The sequence below is a fragment of the Thamnophis sirtalis genome, unplaced genomic scaffold (genome assembly GCF_051295495.1).
Source record: "Thamnophis sirtalis isolate CommonGarterSnake01/CBP01778 unplaced genomic scaffold, rThaSir2_p1.2 scaffold_15, whole genome shotgun sequence".
NCBI classification, from domain to species: domain Eukaryota; kingdom Metazoa; phylum Chordata; class Lepidosauria; order Squamata; family Natricidae; genus Thamnophis; species Thamnophis sirtalis.
The window spans coordinates 38507571-38535074 of NW_028261395.1; the positions used below are offsets into that span (position 1 = coordinate 38507571).

Below are 27504 nucleotides of genomic sequence, written 5' to 3' on the forward strand. Positions count from 1 at the left end.
CAAGAACAGTTAAGACAAAAAGGATAACTCGGGAGTAAGACTTGGAGATGATTGGCCCCTCCCATAAGACATAAAGGAGAAGCAAAGGCACAGGAGCCTTTGCAGGAAGCAACTTTATTCATGCTGGTTGGTTTAAATTCTGAATCTCCGTTTGGACTCTTTGCTTCGTGTAGCCTTCGAGCTAATTGCCAATTAGGTCTTTGGCAGCGTTTCAAGGAAGATAAAGGTGGGTGCTTATCAGCCTTATCCCGAAAGACTTTGGCAGACTACTGTTGGACTATTTACAAACTATTTGTGACTCATTACGGGTATTTTTGGGACTAAGTGTGTACTTTTTACAGGAGGTTTAGGTCAGAACACTGCCTTGTGTTTTCAGAGACCTAAAATTGAAACAGATTTTGAGAAGGTGTTGAGTAATTATCTCTGGGAAAAGTTCTCCTTCTCCTTCCTACCATTTTCCATGCTGCTGCATTTCTCCAACCTCAGAGACAAAGGGGTAGAAAGTGAAGTCTGAGATAATTCATGGGTAGTTTTTTTTTCATAGAAGAATATTCCACCAATGAAAGGAGAAAGGTTCCCGCCGGACATTGGTGCCACAATGGATTTCTCCCGACAAAACGTGGTAGGAGAAAAAGTCATCAATGAACATGCAGGAGAGGCCCAGCGGCTCCAGGAGGGAGCGGACCTTCGCTTCCAAGCAACACTGGCCGTGGATGATGGGTCCATATGGCTTGGGAATGCCCAGGTGTTTCCCTAAGACGAGCATATTTACCTGCAGAGAAAAGGACAAAGAATTGAGTTGACTTCTCATCCATCTCTTTCTCCCAAGCGGAATAACAGAGTTGGAAGGGACCTTGGAGGTCTTCTAATCCAACCCCCTGCTCAGGCAGGAAACCCTACACCATTTCAGACAAAGGTTATCCAACATCTTCTTAAAAACCTCCAGTGGTGGAAGACTCAGAACTTCTGAAGGCAAACTCTTCCACTCATTAATTATTCTCACTCGTTAGTTCTAAGTTCCTTCTCTCCTTGATTAGTTCCCACCCGTTGCTTCTTAAACTGCACTCAGGTGTTTTGGAGAATAAGTTGACCCCCCCCTCTTCTTTGTTGCAGAGAGTGAATGGGGATTTTGCAGTATATCTTCCCCTGGAGTAGGGAGGGAATGGGGATTTTGCAGTAACCTTCCCCTGGAGTAGGGAGGAAATGGAGATTTTGCAGTATCCTTCCTCTGGAGTGGGGAGGGAATAGAGATTTTGCAGTATCCTTCCCCTGGAGTGGGGAGGGAATGGGGATTTTGCAGCATCCCTCACCTGACACACCTACCAAGCCACACCACGCCCCTCAAGCCACGTCCACAGGATCGGTAGTAAAAAAAATTGAATCCCACCACTGATATTAACACCTCACATGATCTTGATACTATCTCTCTGTTAATGCAGCCTAGGATTTTATTGGCTTTTTTGTCAGCAGCAGCACACAGCTGGCTTATAGTTAAGTGATTGTTACAAACACCCCTTCATTCAATTTTGGAAGGACCCCGTTTTTGCCCAGAATTGTATAAAATGATTCCCATCCCCATGTCTTTTTTTCTTTAAACCGTTTAAAGTCTAAGCTTCCCTTTTTTGAGTCAACAGGAGTTAGTCATTGTTCACGTCCTTCAGATGAGAAGCTAATGCTTAGAGTTAACAGTGCTGGTTGGCCATTGTCTTCATTGCCCCCCCCCCCATGTAATTAAAAATAAATAAATTTCTCCCTTTTCAATAAAAAGACGTTGAATGCAATCTTTAAAAAATAGGATAAGAAAATTAGGAAATTTCCCGCTTTTGCAGATGAAAAAGTATCTCTGTTTTGCAGATGGAAAGCATGGTAGGTTATCCCAAAGGTGCTTCTTCAAGAGGCAATGTGACTTTATTGTTTTTAGAATAGAATAGAATAGAATAGAATAGAATAACAGAGTTGGAAGGGACCTTGGAGGTCTTCTAGTCCAACCCTCTGCTTAGACAGGAAACCCTACACCACTTCAGACAAATGAATATCCAATCTCTTCTTAAAATGCTTCCAGTGTTGGAGCATTTACAAACTTCTGGAGGCAGGTTGTTCCATTGATTAATTGTTCTAACTGTCAGGAAATTCCTCCTTAGTTCTAGGTTGCTTCTCTCCTTGATTAGTTTCCACCCGTTGCTTCTTGTAAATGCCTTCAGGTGCCTTGGAGAATAGCTTGACTCCTTCTTCTTTGTGGCAGCCCCTGAGATATTGGAACACTGCTATCATGTCTCCTCGAGTCCTTCTTTTCATTAAACTAGACCTACCCAGTTCCTGCAACCGTTCTTCATATGTTTTAGCCTCCAGTCCCCTAATCCTCTTTGTTGCTCTTCTCTGCACTCTTTCCAGAGTCTCCACATCTTTTTTACATCGTGACGACCAAAACTGAATGCAGTATTCCAAGTGTGGCCTTACCAAGGTATTATAAAGTGGTATCAACACTTCACGTGATCTTGATTCTGTCCCTCTGTTGATGCAGCCTAGAACTGGGTTGGCTTTTTTGGCAGCTGCTGCACACAGCTGGCTCATATTTAAATGGTTGTCCAAGATCTCTCTTCTTTGAAGACCTTCTGCTTCTCATCCAAGAAGTTTCAAAGAAAGGCCAGTTGCCTCTTGAAAAAGCACCTTTGGATCAATTAGGACCTCGATCTCCATAGATGTGGTAGATTATAAAATCTCCATTGATCTCTCCAAGGAACTTTGGAATTGAGACTTGGGGTGCTGGTTGAGCCCTGTAGGATTCTCAGGAGGGATGTTTGCTTTGGGAAGACCAGTGGGATGGAGGGTCTCTCACCATGTCTGGGAACAAGGCGGTGGCGGTGGAGCCTTCGAGCGTGAAGAGCTGGGGGATATCAATGATGTCTCGTTCGGTCAGTCCGAGTTCCCGTTTTAAAATACTCCTGTTCCAGTCAATGCAACTCTGGGAAGAGGAAGAGAAGGACAAAGGTGGGTGAGGGGTTCCCATCAGGTTAAAGCAGGTGTCTCCAAATTTGGGAACTTTTAAGAATTGTGGACTTCCACTCCCAGAATTATTCCCCAGCCAGCAGAGGAATTCTGGGAGTTGAAGTCCGCAAATCTTAAAAGTTGCCAAGTTTGGAGAGTCCCGGGTTAATGGTTTAATTTCATATTATCTGTCCTTAAGGCATTTTTATACCTCTGGCTCAGGGGTGGGTTCTTGCCAGTTCTAACCTCTTCTATAGAGGAGGTTCCACAAATCTACCATGCCGTTTAGAACCGGTTCCAGCTTCCTCCCCCTGCCCATCCGCACCATGCTTACCCCACCTGCCGCTCACTGGCTCACCAATCACCCCGCCTGCCTCTAAGAGTCCTATCTAAACCTTAAAGTCTTAAAGCTGTCAAGTTCGAACACCCCTGGGGTTTTTTCCTAAAGGCTTAGGGGCGCAAGGGTCTTGTAACTTGACGGTTTTAAGACTTGCGTGCTTCAAATGCCAGAGTTCCTGAGCCAACATGATTGGAGGAGGAATTCTGGGAGTTGAAGTCCACAACTCTTAAAGCTGTCAAGTTTGAACACCCCTGGGGGTTTTTTCCTAAAGGGTTAGGGGCGCAAGGGTCTTGTAACTTGACGGTTTTAAGACTTGCGTGCTTCAAATGCCAGAGTTCCTGAGCCAACATGACTGGAGGAGGAATTCTGGGAGTTGAAGTCCACAAGTCTTAAAGCTGTCAAGTTTGAACACCCCTGTGGTTTTTTTTTTCTAAAGGGCTAGGGGTGCAATGGCCTTGTAACTTGACCGCTTTAAGACTTGTGTGCCTCAAATACCAGAGTTTCTGTGCCAACATTTTGGTTGCTAAGCAAGAGCGTTGTTAAGTGAGTTTCACCACATTTTACAAGTTGGCCATGCCCATCCAGTCACATGACTGCCAAGCCACTCCCACCCAGTCACATGGCCGGCAAGCTCCAACCCTTTGGAATGAACTACCCCCAGAGATCCGGATCAGCTTCCGAAAAGCTGTTAAAACCTGGCTATTCCGGCAGGCCTGGGGCTGTTGACCTCATCTCTGAGGTCCAGCCCCAATCAGATTGGGTGCATGGGTGATGTTTTTTTTTAAATTGTTCTCTTTTTTATTATTATTAATTATTCTTCTTGCTTTGTAAGCCACCCGGGAACCCTCCGGGATTGGGCGGCCTATAAATCTACTAAATAAATAAATAGATAGATAGATAGATAGATAGATAGATAGATAGATAGATAGATAGATAGATAGATAGATAAGCAAGCCACTCCCACCCAGTCACATGGCTGGCAAGCCACTCCCACAAAGCAGGCCACACCTACAGAAGAGATTCTAAAAAAATTTGAAACCTACTGCTGCTCTGGCTTGATGTCTCTCTCATCAGTGTCCCAAGTTTAGTGTCCAAGTAATGATCTATAACAGGTAGTCCTTAACTTATGACCACAATTGAACCCAAAATATCTGTGAGTAACGGAGACGGTTGCTAAGCGAATTGTGTCCCATTATACAACCTTTTTTTTTTGCTGCAGTTGTTAAGTTAGTAACCAAGTTGTTACGTGAATCTGGCTTCCCCCATTGACTTTGTTCATCAGAAGGTCGCAAAAGGGGGGTCACATAACCTCGGGACACTGACCGTCATAAAGAGGAGTCAGTTGCCAAGAATTTGAATTTTGGTCGCCTGACCATGGAGATGCTGTATAAGTGCGGAAAACGGTCCTAAGTCACTTTTTTAAAGTGCCGTTGTAACTTCAAATGGTCACTAAGTGAACCCATGTAAGTCAAGGACTTGCATTATGATAGCTTGATAGCTTGACTTCCTCCTGAGAGTGTGGGAATCTCAATTCCTGTGAAATAGGTTGGGTTGAGAGAGAATCGAAGCTTAGAATCACCCCAGGGGGGTGGATTTGAACCTGGATCTTTGCCACTACACCACAGAGATTTAAATCTCTCTCTCCCTCTTTTTTAAATCTAGGATTTCACTGTCACACCAGGCTGTCCAACGGTGTCACTTTTAGAGGTGTGGGGTTTCTCTTCCTGTAATTTTACTTGGTTTGAAACTTAAAACGTATTTGATAAGGTGTAGTTCTAGTTAATAATTTCTCCTTTGAAAGCATATTGGGGCTCAAGAAACCAATGTTTGCCCTCATCCTGCTGAAATGGTTCCACAAGAATACAAAAAGAGGTGTGGGACATATTATAGAAAGGGACACACAGGCTTAAGAAATATGTGTGGTTGTTGGTTTAAGGGGAGGTTTTTATCTTTCTAAAACAAAACAATAGTTCTTTACTAAGTTAAGGACTCCAAGGATGTAGTACAGTGGTGGGTTTCAAAAATTCTTCGAACCTACTCTATGGGTGTGGCCTCCTTTGTGGGAGTGGCTTGCCACCCATGTGACTGGATGGGAGTGGCTTGCCACCCATGTGACCGGAGAGGAAGATGCTGATGACACTTGTCAGAACCACCTTAAATTACCTCACACACAGCACTGGCATGCATAAGAATATGATGTAAACTTGTTTTTTAAAAGGCATCTTTGGTTTGCGTTAAAACAACTTCAACACACGCAATGTTCTGATTGCACCACAAACGCAGTAGTCATCCTTACCTTTCACAGAGGCACTGAGTTTTATAAATATGAGCATGATAGTGTAGAATAATCATATCCAAGGACCAGTGGTGGGTTTCAAAAAATTTTGGAACCTCTTCTGTAGGTGTGGCCTGCTTTCCGGATCCACTGGTGGGACCTCTTCTAACCAGTTCGGTAGATTTGATGAACCGGTTCTACCGAATAGGTGCGAACTGGTAGGAACCCACCTCTGATGTAGTATAAACTATGTGGTATTTCAAAGGATAAAGGTAAATGTTCCCCTTGCACATATGTGCTAGTCTCGTTTCCGACTCTAGGGGGCGGTGCTTATCTCCGTTTCAAAGCCGAAGAGCCAGCGCTGTCCAAAGACGTCTCCGTGGTCATGTGGCCGGCATGACTCAACGCCGAAGGCTCACGGAACACTGTTACTTTCCCACCAAAGGTGGTCCCTATTTTTCTACTTGCATTTTTTACATGCTTTCGAACTGCTAGGTTGGCAGAAGCTGGGACAAGTCATGGGAGCTCACTCTGTTACCTGGTGCTAGGAATTCAAACTGCCAAACTGCCGACCTTTCTGATCGACAAGCTCATTGTCTTACCCACTGAGCCGCCGTGTCCCTTATTTCAAAGGATGATAAACCCCTTTTCCATTGAATGCAGATTTTTCTAAACCAAACCAATTTTCCCCCCCTATTTGTTAGGAAATAAGAACCTGGGATTTGAAAACAGGCAGCTGATAATTCCCCACAACAATTATTTGACAGACGTCATCCTTAGATCCAAAAAAGAGGATCTAACGTTAGTCGAGGAAGGAAATTACTAAGCGGTCTAGACAAAATCTTAGAAGTTGGATGTTGCAAACCAGCTTCCTCGAAAAGTCGTATACAAAGGAGCATCCTAAGATTCTGACTTCATTTTCACACCTCTTAGTAAACGGTTGCTTAATGGTGAGGAATAAATTATGCAATGGAGAACTTCTGCCTTTTACTGGAAATCAGTTTGTTTTAAAATGTGCTGTGAATTTCCTACCTAGTGTACAAAATGCCACATTTTATTACTGTTGTTCTTACTGAGGCTTCCCAAGAGCAGGAATCAATCTCCTTGTCCCGGCAAAAAACCCTTTTATTAATTTGCTGTGAATTCTGCTCATTCACATCCAGCAAAGTCTTTCAAGGGAGGATTTACAATCACAGACCTTATCTAGCTTGGAGAGCTGCCAGGCCGATATCTGCGGAACTAGGCCAGGAGTCTTAGGGAATCAGGAACCAATGAAGAGAATTAATGGTCTCCTGCAAACTCCACTCCCCTTTCGCTCCTCTTTTATTTCCTCTGGGAGGGGCCATTCACTGTCCACCTGTGGCCTTCCTCCTTAATCGACCCCTGTTCTTTAGCTGTTCCCTTCGTCTGGCAATTCTGCGCATGCACACACTGGGAACAGGCTCCAGCTGTTCTTCTGCCTCACTGATGTCTGACTCTAAAGGCAGCTGATAACTGTCAGTCAGCTCTGGTCTCCTCTCTGCCTCCGACACAGAGTCCTCATCAGAGCCTTCCCCAGACTCCAGGACTGGCCCATGTTCCTTCCCAACCTCCTCACTGTCTGAGTCTGCCTCCAGCTGTGCTGGCGGACTGCAACAACTGTTTTACCTGAACGTATTTGCTGTCTTGGCGCAAATTTCTGTCCCTCAGGAGCTCATTGACGGTAATTTTCCCCACCCTCTTCAGGCCTGGAAAAAATTAAGATTTCTCCATAAGGATGAGTGGTCTCCCATGGAAATCAGCCTGGTAGAATAAATGTTAGGGCTCACCTTCAAACAGGGCAGTGTGGCCATAACCTTCTTTTTGTTTCTCTTCAAACAGCTTCAAGCAAGCGAGGGGACTAGCCAGAAGGAGCCGGAAACCCTGCATGGAGAGTCCCCCAGGAGGGTAAAAATCTGAGTTAAATTTTATTCCCACAGTTTAACCGGATGTAGTTAGAACAATGAATCAGTGGAACAGAAGTTGCCTCCAGAAGTTGTGAATGCCCCAACTCTGGAAGTCTTTAAGATGATGTTGGATAGCCATTTGTCTGAAGTGGTGGAGGGTTTCCTGCCTAGGCAGGGGGTTGGACTAGAAGACCTCCAAGGTCCCTTCCAACTCTGCTATTGCATTGCATTGTATTCTATTAAATGCAGGATGGTTTGCTTCCCGCAATGTCAGCACACAAACCATTGGACTAACATGCCGGTTAGTTCGGTTAGAACGCCAGTGCAGCTCGTCCTCCACTTACGACCAGAACGGAGAGTCCTGTTGCTAAGCGAGACAGTTCGTAAGCTTGCTTTGTCCCATTTTATGAATTTTCTTGCCAGAGTTATCCGGCTTTCCCATTGACTTTGCTAGTCGCAAAAGGGGATCGCTTGATCCTGGGAGACCGCAACCGTCATAAGTATGAATCAGTTGCCAGGCATCTGAATTTTGATCATGGGAAGGCTGCAACTGTTACATGAGAATGGTCCTAACTTCAGTGCCGGTATAACTTTGAGTCACTAAACTAATGATGGACCAATTTTATTTTATTTTATTATTTTATAGAGAAGGAAGATATTATGAAAGAAAAGTTCACACAGGGTTTTGCAGATGGCCCAGAGAGCAACAGGTGATACCTTTGCAGCCAAATAAACTCTTCTAATCTATTAGCAATAGCACTTAGACTTATATACCGCTTCTCAGTGCTTTACACACCCCTCTAAGCGGGTTGACAGAGTCAGCCTCTTGCCCCCAACAATCTGGGTCCTCATTTGACTCACCTCGGAAGGATGGAAGGCTCAGTCAACCTTGAGCCGGTCAGGATTGAACTGCCAAACTGTGGCAACAGGCAGTCGGCAGAAGTAGCCTACGACCACAAAGGTCAGGAACAAACCTCTAGCAGTCGGCAGAATTAACCTGCAATACTGCATTCTAACCACTGCGCCACCAAGACTCATACGCAGGTGAATGCAAGCTTAATTGGGGAAGGGAATGATAGAACATAGAATAATCGGCTTGGAAGGGACCTTGGAGGCTGTCTAGTCCAACCCCCTGCTCAATTTCCCCCATCGATCCATACCTTCTTGTCTGGAGCCGGAACGAAGCTCAAGAATTCATCCACATGACCCACCGTCAGCCAGTCTGAATAAAGCTCTACAGGAGCTTGAACTTTTTGAGCGTAAAGAAAATCGCGGACAATTTTTGTCATTTTCCTGTTGCCGGATCTAAGCGTTGGACAAAGAGAGAAGTGTGAACTGCAGAACCCCCAGGAGAATTCTGATTTCCTACATGTGGCTTGCAATAGTTTTTATTAAACAGTTTTCTTCATTTTATTATCACCATTTCAATCTTTACAGTGCTCTGGTATCAGTATATCTCATAAGTACATACAAGTTATTTTCATTATTCTTCCTTTCCTTTTGTGTACATATCTATTCTAGACAATGTACCAGTCACTAGAGGCAGGGGCCTGATACGGCCTGATCAGTACCGTATTTGAGGGGCTGCCACAAAGAGGAGGGGGGGGTCAACTTCTTTTCCAAAGCACCAGAAGGCAAGACAAAATACAATGGACAGAAACTAATCAAGGAGAGAAGCAACCTAGAACTAAGGAGAAACTTCCAACCAGTGAGGAGAATTCACCAGTGGAACAGAAGTCGACTCCAGAAGTTGTGGGGGCTCCTTCACTGGAGGCTTTTAAGAAGAGACTCGGCAGCCTCTTGTCTGACATTGTATAGGGTTTCCTGCTTGAGCAGGGAGTTGGACTAGAAGACCTCCAAGGTCCCTTCCAGTTCTATTCTGATGTGTTAAGGAGAGACGGGAAACAGGGGTCTCGTGACTTCCTTACCCAGGAAAACTGCTGCCTATGAGGATCCTTCCCAAGGAGTAATTTCTTCCCTTGACCGAGACAGGTGGGCTGACGTCCAGGTTACCAAAAGAATCCAGACTGGACACTCTCCCGTTCTTGGGCTCCCGAGTGATGTACCCAAAATCAGGGCCCTTGATGACAATAAAGACAAAGAGAATAGAGCCGTGATGGCTTAACTTTTTCGGACTGAGTGGCCAACGCATGCACCCAAACCCCCGCATGTGTGTGCAGCCCAGTGGTGGGTTCCGGATCCCGTTCCAATGGTACAGTTGGAACAGGCCCAGTGGCATCCACATGGGTGCGCACAGCACTCACATGCGTCTTAGCACCTCCGTGATGCTCCAGCTGCTCAGCGGAGTGCCGCAAATGCGCTGTACACGCCGTGCAGTTGGGCGGATGCCCCGAAGACTTAAAAGACCAATAAGGAGCTCGGATAGGCGAGTGGGCCCTCTAGAGCACCGTACCGGAACGATATCCGGTGCTCCTGGCAGGCTCCGGTACACCCATACTGGGATGTATCACCTGCAACCCACCACTGGTGCAGCTCCACTGCATGCACCCCACATCACACATGCACATATGCCCCCCATGCATGTGCTGCATCCTTCCCCCTGTGCATGCATGTGCTCCCCCCGTATATCGGCATGCATTCCCCTGCATACAAGCCCAGTGCATGCGTGCATGCACCCCCGTATGCACCTTTCCCCTCTGTGCATGCTCATGGGGGGCCCTTGCATCCATGCATGCGCAGCAGAGACCCAAAGACCATCTGGCCAGCAGGAGGCACGTGAACATGCATGGCGGAGCTGAACTGGGGCGATGGCTTGCACGCCCACAGAGAGGGTGCTGCATGCCCCCTCTGGCATGCGCGCCACAGGTTTGCCATCACGGGAATAGAGCATTGTAAAAAGCTTGAAAAGATTATTCTTTTTTTTAAAGAGAGAGGCTCTTTACCCACCACTGTGTCAGTGCCTCACCAGCCATAAACCTCACCGCACATCACTGGTAAAATGCTTCCCATATCATAGAATCATCGGCTTGTTCTTTCTCCTTAATTGCTAGTGTTAGCCTATTCATTCCTGCACATTCTAATATTTTCCTAATCACCTTCTCTTCAGTAGGAATCGCTTCACTTTTCCAATATTGTGAAATACAGTTCTAGCTGCTGTTAATACATTAATGATTAAATATATGTTTTCTTTGTTGTAAGTTTTAGGTAAGATCCCCAACAAAAATATTTCTGGTTTAAACTCAATATGTTGTTTTATTATCTTTTCCCACCTTATCTTTATTTTTGTCCAATACTTATTTGCAACTTTGCCTTATTCTCTTGAGGTTACTCAGAGAAAGGAAAGAGGGCCCTGTGTTCTTCTCTATTGATCTAAGGAGGGGAGAATCCTATCTCTCTTGGCCAAGAAAGGATGGGAGATGTTGTCCTACCAAAATCTTCTTGAAAGGGAATTCCTTCAGGCCCCGATTCCTGGGAGAGTCGAAGACGACGGGGAAGGATTGATGAGGAGCCTCTACATAACCAAACTCCATCTCATCCTGTTGGGAGAAGAATGACAGAATAACAGAGTTGGAAGGGATCCCGGAGGTCTTCTAGTCCCGTAATGGAGTGAGCTCCCTTGACTTGTCCCAGCTTCTGCCAACCTAGTAGTTCGAAAGCCCGTAAAAATGCAAGTGGAAAAATAGGGAGCACCTTTGGTGGGAAGGGAACAGCGTTGTGTGCGCCTCTGGTATTTAATCATGCCGACCACATGACCATGGAGACATCTTCAGGCAGCGCTGGCTCTTCGGCTTTGAAATGGAGATGAGCTCCACCAATTGGGAATGACGAGCACATATGTGCGAGGGGAAACTTTGCCTTTAAGTCTACGTTTGTGTCCCAAACTAGTGTACCTGAATCCAGCGGTCTCCCCGGTTTTCAACTTCTGGACAAATGGTTAATTTGCAGTTGGCTTTCCTTGCTAGAAGTTTTATTGCCTCCAGGAATTTTCCGTTGGAGTTTATACCCTTCTCGATGCTAAAAGAAAAAGAAGATGGCAACAGGAATTACAACTGAGAAAGTGAGATGATCAAGGTGTAAGGTTTCCTAAAAATGCCCTAATTGATTCGTGAGTATCGAGTCAAGTTTCATTACAAAACTACCGTATTTTTCAGAGTATAAGACGCAGCAAGATTTTGAAGAGGAAATTTTTTTAAAAAAAAGGTTTTGCACTCTGCAAATCTCCCCAAAACGGCCCTTTTTTCATGAAAACAGGTCCATTTTTTTTCAACAAAAGGGCATGAAATAGCCTTTAGGAAGCTTATAGAGTGCTGCTAAGGGGGGGGGGGGGGAACAGGCAATTCTTCGCTCATTTCTGCCCACCCCAGCCCCCAGGAGCACTCTGGAAGTCTCCTAAAGGCTACACATGGCCATTTTGGTGAAGAGGGCGGAGTTTCAGGAAGCAAAAAAATGCTGTATTCAGTGTATAAGAGGCACCCAGATTTTCAGCCTCTATTTTGAGGGGGAAAGGTGCGTCTTATACTCTGAAAAATACGGTAGTCATTTATTAGAAGCATCATAGGCAAGATCTTTTTGCAATCAGGTCTAAGCTTTGTTTGATTTATAGCTGACCTTTACCCCTGTTCTTTCCCTCCACTCTGTGTCATAAATCACATTCCCCTATGAGATGCACTCCCCCCAAGCCTGCTGCAGTAATCTGAGATCCGACTTCAGCCGACAGTATGCATGGAATGCACTCCCCCGCCCTTCTCTCTATGACAACATTGGGAGTTAACGCAAGGAATGTTCCCTTAATTTAGGAGGCCTCCTTTAAAACTGCCCAGTTAAATTTCTGTCCTGTATTGAGGAATTAATTAAGTTGGGGATGAATTTCCAAAAATCTAAATTTAGGGTTATTTTAGTTAATGAGTCTTGTTACACCCTGGAAGGGAATCCTGCTGGTGTTTTGTGGCTACCTGCAGACGAAGACCTCCAGGGGTCTCTGGGTGTTGGGGGTCATAAGCCAAGGAGCCACGTGGAAAACCACAGTATCCGTGAAAACTGGAGTGGCTGGTGAGGTCTGGGAAGAGAGGGAAGAAAATGGATGACATTAGAACCAGCGCCTTCCAATTTGTTGTTGGCCTGCCAGTGGCCATCAGAGCTGACAGCAGATTCAGACAGTGAGGAGGTTGGGGAGGAACATGGGCCAGTCCTGGAGTCTGGGGAAGGCTCTGATGAGGGCTCTGTGTTGGAGGCAGAGATCTGACAGTTATCAGCTGCCCTCGGAGTCAGACATCAGTGAGGCAGAAGAACAGCTGGAGCCTGTTCCCAGTATGCGCATGCACAGAGTTGCCAGACAAAGGTAACAGCTAAGGAACAAGGGTCAACTTGGGAGTAAGGCCACAAGTGGATGGTGAATGGCCCCTCCCAGAGGACATAAAAGAGGAGCGAAAGGGGAGTGGAGTTTGCAGGAGACAATTAGTTCGCTTCATTGGTTCCTGACTCTCCGAGACTCCTTGCCAAGTTTTGCAGATATGGGCCTGGCACCCAGATAAGATCTGTGACTGTAAATCCTCCTTTGAAAGACTTTGCTGGATGTGAATGAACAGAATTCACAGTCAATAAATAAAGGGTTTTTTTGTCGGGACAAGGAGTTTGCTTTACGCTCTTTGACAGCTGTCAAACTGATATAGCAGTGACAAATACCAGATGCCGTATTTTACAAGAAAGACAAGAAAGCAGCAGAGGGATAAAGACTAGGGAGAACCCATCTCACGCCCAAAACACAGAGAATGGAGAACAAATATAATAGGGTACATATGGATCGTGGATTACAATAAAGAATGAATAGGTTACCGAGCTGGTCTGCTCCAGCAAGGTGGCATTCAACGACACAATGCCGTTGAAGTCTCCGTCTGGGAATGCGAGGCCCTCCACGTAAAACGTATGTTGTCCTCTTCCATCTGTAGGTTGCACGGTGTAGGACAGCTTGTCTGACCCCAAGATGTTCTCGTAGTGGGAGACCGAAGTGTTTTCTGTTGAGGGAACGTATCCAGAGAGGTTAGACGAGCAAGATGAGGGAATAGAAGGGGAACTTACCAAATGTGCATGTCAGGCCTGCATTTATATTCCTTTTAGAATTTTGGCCTACCACACTTTCTCTTATTTCATTATGCTGTTTCATTAGTAGAGTCGATGGGAGGGGGGAATAGAAGGAGTAGGATTGTGGAATGTATTGTTTTCATTCTTTACTAGAAGCCAAGCTCATCCTTTGTCTCCGTACTTTGACACCTGACCGGAAGCAGCTGGGTGTGGATGCCAGCGTGGAAGAAGAAGATTGGACCATGTGATGGATTGCGGGTGTGGGGACAAGATCATGAACTTTTAACTGGGTGAATTCTTTTTTAAAAAAAAATTTTTTTTTATTTTATTTTATCAATTTCATATATACATTCACAATTATATGATCTCATAACTGTTATTAATAATATGTATTTATAACAATTTTTCCCTACTGTTAACAATATACTTGAAGATTGCTTTTTAACATCCCATAGATCCATCTTATCTTACAACGGTCCTACTTCTTCTTCCCTCCCTCCCTCTTTCCTTCCCTCGTTTCTTCTCTCCTACTCCCCTTCCTTCCCTCCCTCCTTCCCCTTCCCTCCTTCTCTCTTTCCCTCCTTCCTTCCTTCCCTCCTTCCTTTCCCCCTTCCTTTCCTCCTTCCTTCCCCCCTTCCTTCTCTCCTACATTCCCTCCTTCCTTCCCTCCTTTCTTCTCTCCTTCTCGCCTTCCTTCCTTCCCTCCTTCCTTCCCTCCTTGCTTCCCTCCCTCCTTCCCTCCTTCCTACCCCCCTTTCTTCTCTTTCTTCTCTCAACTGGGTGAATTCTGATGTCATTTCCAGTATTGGGATTCCATAGCATAATGCCAACCTGTCTGTCTTATTAAATTGGAACTTTAAGGATAGTTTTGCCTTGGTCTCCGATTTAATTCTGCGTGATATTTGGAACGCTGACAGTGCGGATGATACTAAGCTGGCAGGAATAGCCAACACCCTAGAAGATAGGCTCAAGATCCAGACGGGTCTTGACAGACTTGAACCCTGGGCCCTAGCTAGCAAAATGGTAAGAACACTGGGCCCTATCTAACACTTAGGTAAGAAAAAACAAAAGTACACATACAGACTGGGTGAAACCAGGCATCATCCTCATTGCATCAGCTTACAATTGCAGCTTACAACCTTACATCAGCTGGCAGCTATTAAATCCTCAGTACCTGACACTTCTCCCATTTAAAGCTGTACAGTTGATAATCCAAATGCTTTGACGCAGTCTTTATATTTTATATTTTTTCCACAGATACAGGTTTTGTTAACATATCGGCTGTTATTACAATCATTAGAATAATGCTGTCATCTGATCAGAAGCTGGCTTGCCCCATTGGCCAACAACCACATATTCCTGGTTTACTGACATTACAGCTTACAACCTTACATCAGCTGGCAGCTATTAAATCCTCAGTGCCTGACACAACACGATGATATATTAACACACAAGCACTGGAAGGTACCACCTAGCTACTTACCAGCTGCGTGGAAAACTCTCACTTTGGCAGCATCAAACATGGAGATGTGAAGGATCAGTTTGTGGTTGTCGAAGATCCCGGCAGGGCTGTTGATATTGAGAATCACAAGAGACAAGTCTTGAAGATCTGGAGAAGAGAAGAGACAAAGGGTTTGGTACAGTAGGCCATCAGCAACATCATCTTGAGGTCCCACCACATGGAGTCTTGAGTGGCGAAGAACTCACACTTGGATTACTTCTGCAGGAAGTCTTAGGATGGAAAATAAGCTGATCTTTCTAGAGAGGCTTAGCGTTATGAACCTTATGGGCCATGGTGGTGCAGTGGTTAGAGTGCAGTACTGCAGGCTACTGTTGACTGCCGGCTGCCTGCAATTTGGCAGTTCGAATCTTGCCAGGCTCAAGGTTGACTCAGCCTTCCATCCTTCCAAGGTGGGTAAAATGAGGACCCAGATTTTGGGGGGCAAGAGGCTGACTTTGTAAACAGCTTAGAGAGGGCTGTAAAGCACTGTGAAGTAAGATATAACTCTAAGTGCTATTGCTATCCATCCATCCTCCCTCCCTCCCTCCCTCCCTCCCTCCCTCCCTTCCTTCCTTGGTGTACAGTGGTTAGAATGAAGTACTGCAGGCTATTTCTGCTGCCTTCCATTGATTCAATCTTTCCATTGTTATCGGGATGCCTGAAGACCTACCTGCGTGGGATCGCACATAAGGATAGGTATGATCCATGTTTCCATGGCTTGGACCATCTCGGTCACAGTTCACCAGCAATACCGCACCTTCTCCATCTGGGCCCCAGGTCCATTTGGTCTGTGGGGGAGAAGATTATAGATTAACAGAATTGGAAGGGACCTTGTAGGCAGGGGTGAAATTCAGCAGGTTCTGACAGGTTCCGGAGAACTAGCAGCGGAAAATTTGAGTAGTTTGGAGAACTGGCAAATACCACCTCTGGCTGGGGTCCAGAATGGGGTGGGAATGGAGAGATTTTGCAATATCCTTCCCCCTGGAGTGGGGAGGGAATGGGGATTTTGCATATTCCTTCCTCTGCCATGTCCACCAAACCACGCCCACAGAACCAGTAGTAAAAAAAAATTGAATTTCACCACTGCTTGTAGGTCATTTAGTCCAACCCCCCACCCACCCAAGCAGGAGACCCTACACCATTTCTGACAATCCATTCTCTTCTTGAAAGTCTCCAGTGATGAAGCTCCTACAACTTCTGAAAGTAGGCTGTTCTGTTCTGACCCCCCTCCGTACGCTGAGTCATGCCGACACAAGATTATTACTAGACAATTTATTCACAGTAAATTAACACACCAACAAGACTCTGGCAGCAACCCAGACTTCCACAGATAAGAAATATACACAAGAGCTTCTCCAGCTTTAGTATAATAGTTGTGTCCTGCAAAAAGCCTCCTCCCAAAGTCTCTTCTTATATACTCTCTTGGGAGGAGCCTAATCACAACCACCTGGCCCCAATTATCTTCTATAGCTCCGTAGTTGCTGTTGGCGCTTATCTGCCCGTCTTTGCCTGGCGTCCGGGACCACCTCCCTTAGCTCCTCCCCACTGCTCCAGGGCCTGATGTCAGGGACAAACTCCCTTTCGCTTTCACCGCTGCTCCATGCCTCTGGCGCCTCCTGGTGGCCAACCAGCCTCTCTAATCCCTGCTCGGAGTCTGAACCCTGTCCAGGGTCCTCCACATCTTCCAGAGCCGACTCATAGGGTCCCTCGCTATTGGAGTCTGTTTGCAGCTCCAACGACTCCTGCTGGGCCACAACACTGTTCCATGGGTTGATTGCTCTCACTGTCAAAAAATTTCTCCTTATTTCCAGGCTGCATCTCCCCTTGTTCAGTTTCCATCCATTATTCCTTCTCTGGCCTTGGGGTGCTTTGGAAAATAGCTTGACCCCCCCTCCTCTCTGTGGCAGCCCCTCAAATATTGGAAGGCTGCTATCCTGTCTCCTCTGGTCCTTCTCTTCACTAGACTAGCCAGGCCCAGTTCCTGCAACTGTTCATCATATGTTTTAACCTCCAATTCCCTAATCATCCTGGTTGCTCTTCTCTGCACTCTTTCTAGAGTCTCCACATCTTTTTTTATAGTGTGGCGACCAAAACTGGATGCGGTACTCTAGGTGTGACCTTACTAAGGCTTTATAGAGTGGTGTTAGTACCTCCCTTGATCTTGATTGTAACCCTCTGTTAAGGCAACTGAGGATTGCATTGGCTTTTTTGGCTGCCACCACACACTGCTGGCTCCTGTTTAGCTGGTTGTCCACTAAGACGCCAAGATCCCTCTCACAGTTGCTGCTATTAAGCCTGGTTTCACCCAGTCTGTATGTCTCCTTTTGGTTTTTCTTGCCTGAGCGTAAGAAGAAGTATTTCACCACGTCAAGGAGGACTTGAGTGCACCCAACACCACTTCCAACCAGTGACGTGCGGTCAGCTTTATGGCTGGTGAGGCACTTTTTAGACTTGTGGACTTCAACTCCCAGAATTCCACAGCCAGGCATGCTCAGTTCCGATTTAAAGCGACAGCATTTTTCCCCCTTGCAAAATAAGTTTTCCCATTTTTTTTCTTTTCCCTCCCCCTCCTTCCTCCCTCTCTCAAAAAGACACACGCACACAGAGAAATTGGATCCCTCTCTCACTCTCAAACAAACACAAACACAGAAGTTGGATTGGATATATTTTCCAAAGGCTTGAAAGCAGCTCCTCTGCCATACCCCCCCCCCTTCCCCTGCTGCCTTCCGATCAAACTTTTTGAATTCCTCCCCCCTCCCCACACACGCACCTTTTCCAGCTGTTTCAGAGACGATTTCAACTCTGCTTCTGCCTGCCCTACCCTCATGAAAGGCCAGAGCTCTGAGTCAGACTGAGCTAGTTGCTCCCAGAGAACTCTTAAAAGCCTCTAAAAATGCCCTCTACAGGAGGCGAGAGAACACGTGCCTCCTTTGCATACGAAATTTTTTGCTTGTTAACCCTTGCTTAACTCTTAAAAGGCGAAAAATTGCTTATGCACAGGAGGCCCCTATTTCTCTGGCCTCCTCCTACAGTTAACACTAAGCACTGTTCCAAGTCACTGTGAATCTGGTAGCAACTACCTTGGCTTTAATTATTTTTTAAAAATTCTTTAAAATTCTTTCCTTTTCCTCATGACTGGTGAGGCCACGCCTCCCCTGCCTCTAGTGACTGCACGTCCCTGCTTCCAACATTGCTCCCAGCTTCAATGCAAAGAGGTTGTCCATGTTTCAGAACAACTCTGTTGACCTCCCTTCTCCAGCATGACTTTTTGAAAGAACAGTTTCATAGCTCTGGATAAGAGTCCTTCAGTCGACATGACCAGCGGTGACTTGTCCAGAAATAGATCCTTGTGTCGAAATCCAACCTTACCTTGTTGGCAGCATAATTCTGGACGGTTCCTGTTCGGCTGGTATCGGCATCCAGGGAGAGGGCTGAGAGAGAGACAGAGTTAAAATATTATGTTTCTTCGGCCTTTGTCCTTTCCAGTGGTGGGTTTCAAAAATTTTTCGAACCTACTCTGTGGGGGTGGCCTCCTTTGTGGGAGTGGCTTGCTGGCCATGTGACCTGGTGGGAGTGGCTTGCCGGCCATGTGTTTTCTTTCTTTCTTTCTTTCTTTCTTTCTTTCTTTCTTTCTTTCTTTCTTTCTCTCTCTCTCTCTCTCTTTCTTTCCTTTTGTCTCTCTGTCCCTTTTTCCTTTTTTTCTTTCATCTCTCTCTCACTTTTTCTTTTTTCTTTATTTCTTTCTTCCTTCCTTCTTCTTTCTCTTTCTCTCTCTGTGTGAGTCTGTGTATGTGTGTGTGTGTGTGTGTGTGTGTGTGTGTGTGTGTGTGTGTGTGTGTGGTGGGTTTCAAAAAATTTTGGAACCTCTTCTGTAGGTGTGGCCTGTTTTCCGGGTCCACTGGTGGAACCTCTTCTAACCGGTTCGGTAGATTTGATGAACCAGTTCTACTGAACTGGTGCGAACTGGTAGGAACCCACCTCTGGTGCTTTCCCTTCTCACATTCAGGACTTGAGAAGCAAGTCTGCTTCTTCTAAAATAGCTTGAAAACAAGTGTATCCTTCATGTAAATGTTAGCAACCGGTTCTCTGCCCAGTTGCTGGGCAGGCATGGCTATGATGGTCATGGCCTACTTGGCCTCCTGCACCACTGTGGAGGTGAGGGTTTTCACCCTCACCAGGCTCCAGAGGCATTCTTTGAGCCTCCAGGAGGGTGAAAAAGGCCTCCCTCAGGCTCCAGAGGCCCGAAACGGGTCCATTTTCGGTACTTCTGGTAGGTCCATTTTTCACTCTCCTCAGCCTATGGAGGCTTTTCTTGAGCTTCCGGGAGGGTGAAAACGGCCTCCCTCGGGCTCCAGAAGCCAGAAACGGGCCCATTTTCGGACTTCCGGTACTTCTGGTAGGCCTGTTTTTCACTCTCCCCAGGCTCCGGAGGCTTTCCGTAAGCCTCCAGGAAGGTGAAAACAATCTCCCTCCCCCCGGTTCCAGAGGCCCTCCAGAGGCCGGAAATGGGCCCAATTAGGGACTTCCCAGAGCCTCCGTGCAGGCCCAGAACTTACCGGGCTGCGTGGAGACTCCTGGGAGGGGAAGGGAGGAATGGGCTGGGCCAGCTGGTCCTTGCAGCAATCAGTTCGGCGAACCAGATGCAAAATTAACATTTGGTTCCCCTGAACCGGTGCGAACCTGCTGAATCCCACCCCTGATGTCACCTGGTGTGAGCAAAACTCTAATTCCCACCCTCGTTCGCCATGGCTTCCCGCCTACCCTTCGCACAGAATTTCTGATTAACTTTGCAAGGCCAAACCAAAACAGAGCTGGAATCCACAATATACTTGCGGGATGGAGAAATTTTGGCAGGTGTTCCACCCCCACCCCCGCTTGCTGCTCCTTGGGCCTTAAGAACCCAGGAGAAGATGCAGGTTGCGGGTCAAGCTGATACTTACCTACACAGGTGATGTACACCCAAGCTTCAGCAATCGGTGTGTGCCCTGTTTGATCGTAATAGGACACTCTGACCTACAAAGAGAACGAATGGCCAAGTCACTGCTGAGCTGTCAGACAGGTTAATATGTCAGTTTGTTTCCCTCCTTTTGAGAGATGACCTGTGTGAATCCATATTCTGTCATGCAGCGGGAAAGCAGAGAAGTGAACTCATAGCAGCTCCTAACTCAAGCTTTACACCTCGAGAAGGGCTTACATATGAGTAGGGCCTTGCCCACTAGGCTCCTCTGGGATTTCTGATCCTCTCTTCTAAAGACTCTCTCCACCAACCTGGTGTTCTGAGCGAGGCTTCCTAAGAGCATGAAGCAAACTCCTGGCCCCGACGAAAAAAACCTTTTATTAATTGACTGTGAATTCTGCTCATTCACATCCAGCAAAGTCTTTCGAGGGAGGATTTACGGTCACAGACCTTATCTGGCTTGGAGAGCTGCCAGGCCGATATCTGCAGAACTTGGCCAGAAATCTCGGAGAGTCACGAACCAATGAAGCGAACTAATGGTCTCCTGAAAACTCCACTGCCCTTTCGCTCCTCTTTTATGTCCTCTGGGAGGGGCCATTCATCGTCCACCTGTGGCCTTACTCCCAGGTCGACCCCTATTCTTTAGCTGTTCCCTTCGTCTGGCAACTCCGGGCATGCGCACCCTGGGAACAGGCTCCAGCTGTTCATCTGCCTCACTGATGTCTGACTCTGAAAGCAGCTGATAACTGGCATAAGGCTCTGGCCCCCTCTCTGCCTCCGACACAGAGCTCTCATCAGACTCCAGGACTGGTCCATGTTCCTCCCCGACCTCCTCACTGTCTGAATCTGCTGCCAGCTCCACTGGCGGGCCACAAAGACTCTTGGGACGATATTCCCCACCATCTCAGTGTATGTCCTCCTCACCTTGTTGTCATTGACCGCACCGCTAAAAGCCTTCAAAGACACGATGACCTCGGTGTCTGCGTCAAGAGGCCACCTCTTCGAACCTTCAGGCTTGGGAAGGTGTTTGGGGTCGTAGGTCACATAGACCTGGAGTCCTCCTGAGCCCCGGGCTTCAAAAGATGTTGCTCCCCTGGGCCTGGAACTAGGGTCAAACCAAACAACGCAGGTGTGTGTGGCATTACTTTATTTATTTATTTATTTATTTATTTATTTATTTATTTATTTGTCAACAGGTTTTTTTTATTATTTTTTCCCTTCTACAACACCTTACAGTCATTACATTAACATTGTTATGTCATCATATCTGTACATGGATATAATATTTCGCTTCTATATTTACACACCTTTATACACAGTTCTATATGTATTTATATATATATATTTTTTTTGGCTTAAATAATTTTATTCTTGTTTTGCAGCCCTTTGTACCAATTGTTCCAAATTTCATAGTATTCCAACTCTTCTTTATCTTTTAATTTCAGTGTTAATTTGTCCATCTCTGCACGACCCAAAGTTTTTTTTTAATCACTAATTCGTCCGATGGGGGGTATTTATTTATTTTATTTATTTATTTTAATTTGTCAACAAGTACAAGGAAACAAGTAGGAAAAACACATGAAAAAATGGCACAAATAAGCAAAACATAGACATCAACACATAAAAAGAGTACATATAAATGGGACAGTAGGACGCGGTCGAAATCGCGCCAACGAATGAGCGCAGAAGCGCGCTGACAACAATGCGCTGAAAAAAGCACACCTTCAACAAACAACTAATAACAATCTAATAACCCTAAGCCTAACCCTAACCCTAACCCTAAACCTAACCCTAAACCTAACCCTAACCCTAACCCTGAACCTAACCCTTACCTTAACTTAAATTGCGCTTTTGTGGGTGCGGTTTTGTCGGCATGTTGTTGTGGGCGCGTTTATGACATTGCGGTATTCTCACCGCGGTTTCGTCGGCGCGCTTTTGTCGTGCGCGCATTTGTCGGGTCACGAGGACTTTTACTGGAACCTTTACTGGACTTCCGTGGTTTAAGGCTGATGACATTTTCCTGTCTTTGTACATGACAGTGTTCTTGTTTGAGGGGAAAAGGTGTGTCTTATACTCCCCAAAATACGGTAAGTCTTAAGAGCTATTGCTGTAGGGGGGAAATTACTACAGGGAAGAAGGAAGAAAAAGAGAGGGGGAAATGCATACAGGATGTGAAAGGCTATGTTTTATGAAACCGTGTTGTGGTTAGCTCCTTTCTTTTTCTTTTGTTCCCCCTCTTCAATGTCTTGCAGCGACTTGTTAAGAGATATATTACTCTGTCAGTACACCCAATTACACTCAAAAGGGGAGAGTCCAAGGCTATAAATCTTCCCACAAGTCCTTCTATCAGCGTCTCCTCTTGCAGCTGCCTTCCGCAGGATTTACAAGCTGTTGTAGCACAGCCACGGACCAACAGCTCCACTGCGCGAGAATTTACACCTTCGATGCTGCTTGCTATTGATATGAAAAGAGGCTCTGTTTTTTTTTTTTATCCTCCATCGTCAGCTCCTTAAAAGTCGATCCTGCCATGCAAAGGTTTTTTTTTTTTAAAAAAAAAACCCTCTGCAAACTTTTAACTTACTCTCAACACACTCGGTACACTCCGAGGAGAAAGATGGCAAGAAATCAATAAAAGCAGAAAGGGTGGCCTGTTCAGTTGACCTTATAATAAAAGGAATTCCTGCACACACCCTTGGTGTTTGACAGGAAGAAGAAAAAAATTGAGTGCAGCCACGAAAGGAACCAAGAATTTTGGGTAACCTTAAAGGGACGAGGTGGCTCAGTGGCTAAGACACTGAGCTTGTCGATCAGAAAGGTCGGCAGTTCAGCGGTTCGAATCCCTAGCGCCACATAACGGAGTGAGCTCCTGTTACTTGTCCCAGCTTCTGCCAACCTAGCAGTTCGAAAGCATGTAAAAATGCAAGTAGACAAATAGGAACCACCTTTGGTGGGAAGGGAGCAGCGTTCCGTGCGCCTTTGGCGTTGAGTCATGGCGGCCACATGACCACGGAGACGTCTTCGGACAGCGCTGGCTTTTTGTCTTTGAAATGGAGATGAGCAATGCCCCCTCGAGTCGGGAACGATTAGCACATATGTGCGAGGGGAACTTGGTGTTTGACAGGATGAAGAAAAGTTTTGAGTGCAGCCGCAAAATTAACCAAGAATCTTGGGTAGCCTTAAAGGTGGATGGATTTGATTGGATGACATTTTCTGCGACCCAGAAATGATTGAGTGCAAAAATTGCGACATCAAAACACCCCAATTACTGAAACTCATTCTTCATTCTTCATTCCAGAATATTTAACTGCTGAATCCTGTGTTTTTCCTCTCTGCAGCCTGCACGCATCTCAAATTACTCACGAAGATGACCTGGGATTACTCAGTGTTTTTTTAAAATCCTTTTTCAAAATAATGCATGGACATGTTTTTTCTGTCCTACCTGTGTGGTTGGACAACAATTGCGTACTCTTAGAAGGAAACACAGCGGGCCTCAAAAAATGTATTATTACACCCACATTTTAAACAATCCCTCCTTACTTGAGCCATGGTGGCATTTTATCTTTCAAACATCAAAATATCAAATGCAGCGCTATGCGGAAATAAACCGTGGGAAATGTCATTAGTAAGAAAAGCCAATTTTTCATAGAATCCTCAGTTGGGGCACATAGGGTTTAGAATAGAATAGTATAGCAGAATTGGAGGGGACTGTAGGAAGTTATCACCCAGCCCTCTCCCAGAAAAATGAAATATCCTAGGAAATATTGAAAAGGCAGACTATTTCTCTGGATGTGAAAAGAAAGAAACCTGTTTTAAAAGACAGAATAGCTGCCTGTAGCTTCCTGCCCATCCCCACTTTGTCAATGGGCCATTAAGGCGGCCAAGCTAGTCCACTTTACATAATAAAGACTTCTCCACTTCAGCTCCAGGGGGATGGGATTAAGGCATGATAATATTGGTACTTTAACCAACTCACCACATGGCATCTGAGAATTCAACCAAACCTGGATTCAAAACGCAGCCTAGAGAGTTGCCCCAGCATGGCTCCATGGGAGTCTGACAACCAATCAGAATACAAAATCAAGATCAAAGGCCAGAGAGGGCATAAAACCAGGGATTCAGCATCTCAGTCCTGCCTTCTCTTTTCTCCACCAACATTGAAGCATGTGATCACCTTTTCTGTTCAGGGCTCAAGCCATGTGGTCCTGTCCACCATTAAAACCATCTTTCCAAGCAGCCTCCATGTCTCCAGTGTCTTTTTCCCCACTTGGAGCCGAACCCAGAAGGACATTTCTTTCATCGGGACCTTGGAGGTCTTCTAGTCCAACCCCCTGCTTAGGCAGGAAATATACCATTTCAGACAAATAGTTGTCCAATCTTTTCTTTAAAACTTTCAGTATTGGAGCATTTAAACTTCTGGAAGCAAATTGTTCCATTGATTAATTGTTCTCCCAGTCAGGAAATTTCTCCTTAGTTCTAGGTTGCTTCTCTCCTTGATTAGTTTCCATCCCTTGTTTCTTGTCCTGCCCTGAGGTGCCTTGGAGAATAGCTTGACTCCCTCTTCTTTGGGGCAGCCCCTGAGATATTGGAAGACTGCTATCATGTCTCCCCTAGTCCTTCTTTTCATTCAGCTAGACATACCCAGTTCCGGCAACCGTTCTTTATGTGTTTTAGCCTCCAGTCCCCTAATCGTCTTGGTTGCTCTTCTCTGCACTCTTTCCAGAGTCTCCACATCTTTTTTATGTTTTGTTGACTCAGAAATGTGTGTCCCATTCAGAATGATTTTGAATGCCCAAACTGTGCATGTGGCACACCAGGATTTCTTGTCCCTCCCACCGAAAAGCGCACGCTGAAAGCAAGAGACAGAAAACGTCCAGAAATCTTTCATTTTTCAAGGAACGTATTTGCAGCAGTGCATGTGAAATTCCTCGGTGGTGTAAAAACATACTTTTTTCCCCCCTTTTGCACAATTTCATTCTCTGCACATTTTTTTTCCTGCAAAAAAACCCCAAAATCACATTTGGGCGTGACAGGGGACAGAAATAGCACCTTGCTCCCAGGGGTGTGCACCACTCACATCTGCCTTTCAGGTTTTTGCACGCCTAATACGTTTAGGGATTCTGATACCCATCCTTGAAGATGCAAGGTGTAGTTTATTTTTCCTCCGTAGAAGAAGACTTGCTGAGTGGTATTTTGTCGGCATCTTAATTGTAAGCCGTTTCTTTCAGCCTCTCTCTGTCTCTCTCTTGCTATTGTAATATGATTCGATCTGAAGCCCAAATCTTGTCAGTGGGATTCAAAATTAAGATCCTAGATCTCCCAAAAAAGAAACCACAAAATAGTAAGGAAAGGAGGAGAACAGAGAAAACCCCTGGGGAAAGTTACTAGAATAATAAAAGTAAATGCTCTGAAAAAATACAACAATCACAAAAATAGGAAAAATAAAAAGAAGGGGAGGGGAAAGAGGGAGAAGAAGGAAAAGAATTAAACCTGGGATTTTAGGGAGCCCAAGAGAAAATGGTTAAAAGAGGAAGAAAGGGGAAAAGAGTTGCATTAGTAGACTAAAGAGAATAGTAGTAAGATTGCTATTGCGATGTAACTAATTAAGAAATAAAGAAATGATAGTACATTGTTCATTGTAGAAAAAAAATTGAAAGGAATGCTCTCTGTGTTTAAATTGAATTAGAGAAGGTATACTGTTTATAGCAAAATATACCAATGGAGAAAATAAGAAATGAAAATTTGGCGTAACTTTGAAGGGGGAATGGAAGGTATTGTTTCTGTATTAAGGGGGAAGGAGGGAGGGAAGCAAGGAGGGAAGGAAGGAGGGAAGGAAGGAGAGAAGGAGAGAAGAAAGGAGGGAAGGAAGGAGAGAAGGAGAGAAGAAAGGAGGGAAGGAAGGAGGGAATGTAGGAGAGAAGGAAGGGGGAAGGAAGGAGGAAAGGAAGGGGGAAAGGAAGGAGAGAAGGAGAAAAGAAAGGAGGGAAGGAAGGAAGGAGGGAAGGAGAGAAGGAGGGAAGGGGAAGGAGGGAGGGAAGGAAGGGGAGTAGGAGAGAAGAAATGAGGGAAGGAAAGAGGGAGGGAGGGAAGAAGAAATAGGACCGTTGTAAGATAAGATGGATCTATGGGATGTTAAAAAAGCAATCTTCAAGTATATTGTTAACAGTAGGGAAAATTGTTATAAATACATATTATTAATAACAGTTATGAGATCATATAATTGTGAATGTATATATGAAATTGATAAAATAAAATAAAATTAAAAAAAATAACCACAAAGATGGAAAATAATGGAAGAGAATAATTTAGCGGAAAGTGAAAACGAAACTATGATGTGAAAAGGACTATGTAACTGAGAAGATGTCAAAAAAAAGAGCTGGACAACTCTTTGTTCCTATAATATGTATAATTTGTATTAAAAAAAGAAAAACCTTGAATGGGAAAAAAAATTGAGATCCAGAAAAAGATGTGTTTGGAAAGAATGCAGTGTTATCTGTTTATTCTTCACCTTTCTGAAGGTCAGGGAAGAAAAAGGCGTTTTGATCCTCTTATCCAGGGAAACAAAATAGATAATATTCATCAGCTCCCGAAGGAAACTCGACATAGAAGCCAATTTGCCTTCTGCGAGCTCAGGAGACCGAGAAAAACAAGTGATAATCAAATTCTGCAGAACTAAAGCTGAGCTAGCTTTTGTTTTCCTTCTATTCTCTTTTTTTAGATAGCTCTTTTTTTAAAAAAAAGACAAAACTACAACGCGTTTGGATTAGCTTAAATTTTCATTATTAGTAGCTCCTGGGAAAATTCAGGAGGCTAACAAAAGAGACAATGATTTCCTGACTGATCGTAGAGACGGTTTGCATTCCGTCATTTCTGGCAACGCATTGTTCTCAAGTCGTGGGTTCTAAACTATTTATTCAATGCTAATTTTTTTTAAAAAAAACACTTTAAATAGCATTTATACCATCTGCCCCGCATCTTTCTCCCACGTATATTACTTCTGATTACCTTCTGAGCAGGCTTAGGTGGTCGGCCACAAGAGGTGTGAAGATGGAAGGAGAAAGAGGGACTTGCAGAAGGCATCACCCAAGCGGAGATTGGAAGACCAAGTCTTCTTCTGTACCCAACACAACTCTTATGAAGAATCGCAGGACTTACCTCTTGATGTCTAAGGAAATCTCTGTTCCCAGGACACAAACCGCATAGCTCGGCTGCTTGGTGGACACGTGAATTACCCTCTGCTTGTTCATGGTGGTTTCAATCAAACCAGAGCTTCAGATATGAAGAACACAACATGTATTCTGTGGTCAAACCAGCATGGTGAGCTCGGGAGATAGAAGACAGTCCTTGTTCTCCTTGTCTGACGTCCTAATGGGAAGCAGCTGCTTCTTCTTCTCCTCCTTCTCCTTCTCCTTCTCCTTCTCCTTCTCCTTCTCCTTCTCCTTCTCCTTCTCCTTCTTCTTCTTCTTCTTCTTCTTCTTCTTCTTC

The 27504-nt window shown here is 45.2% G+C and overlaps 1 protein-coding gene across 1 annotated transcript; it reads right to left on the reverse strand.

Moving 5' to 3' along the window:
• Nucleotides 1-139: 139 nt before the first annotated feature.
• Nucleotides 140-27266, reverse strand: LOC148042563 (protein-arginine deiminase type-1-like). The gene is made up of 16 exons (XM_087702700.1): nt 27175-27266; nt 20947-21127; nt 20006-20078; nt 18435-18496; nt 15736-15853; nt 15048-15173; nt 13319-13497; nt 12439-12542; nt 11377-11500; nt 10915-11022; nt 9454-9605; nt 8686-8830; nt 7409-7502; nt 7248-7327; nt 2837-2962; nt 140-772 (listed from the first exon to the last, which is right to left on the reverse strand). The coding sequence occupies exons 1-16, from the start codon at nt 27264-27266 to the stop codon at nt 539-541; spliced, it is 1998 nt and encodes a 665-aa protein (XP_087558826.1). The 3' UTR covers nt 140-538.
• Between the last annotated feature and the right edge of the window lie 238 nt (nt 27267-27504).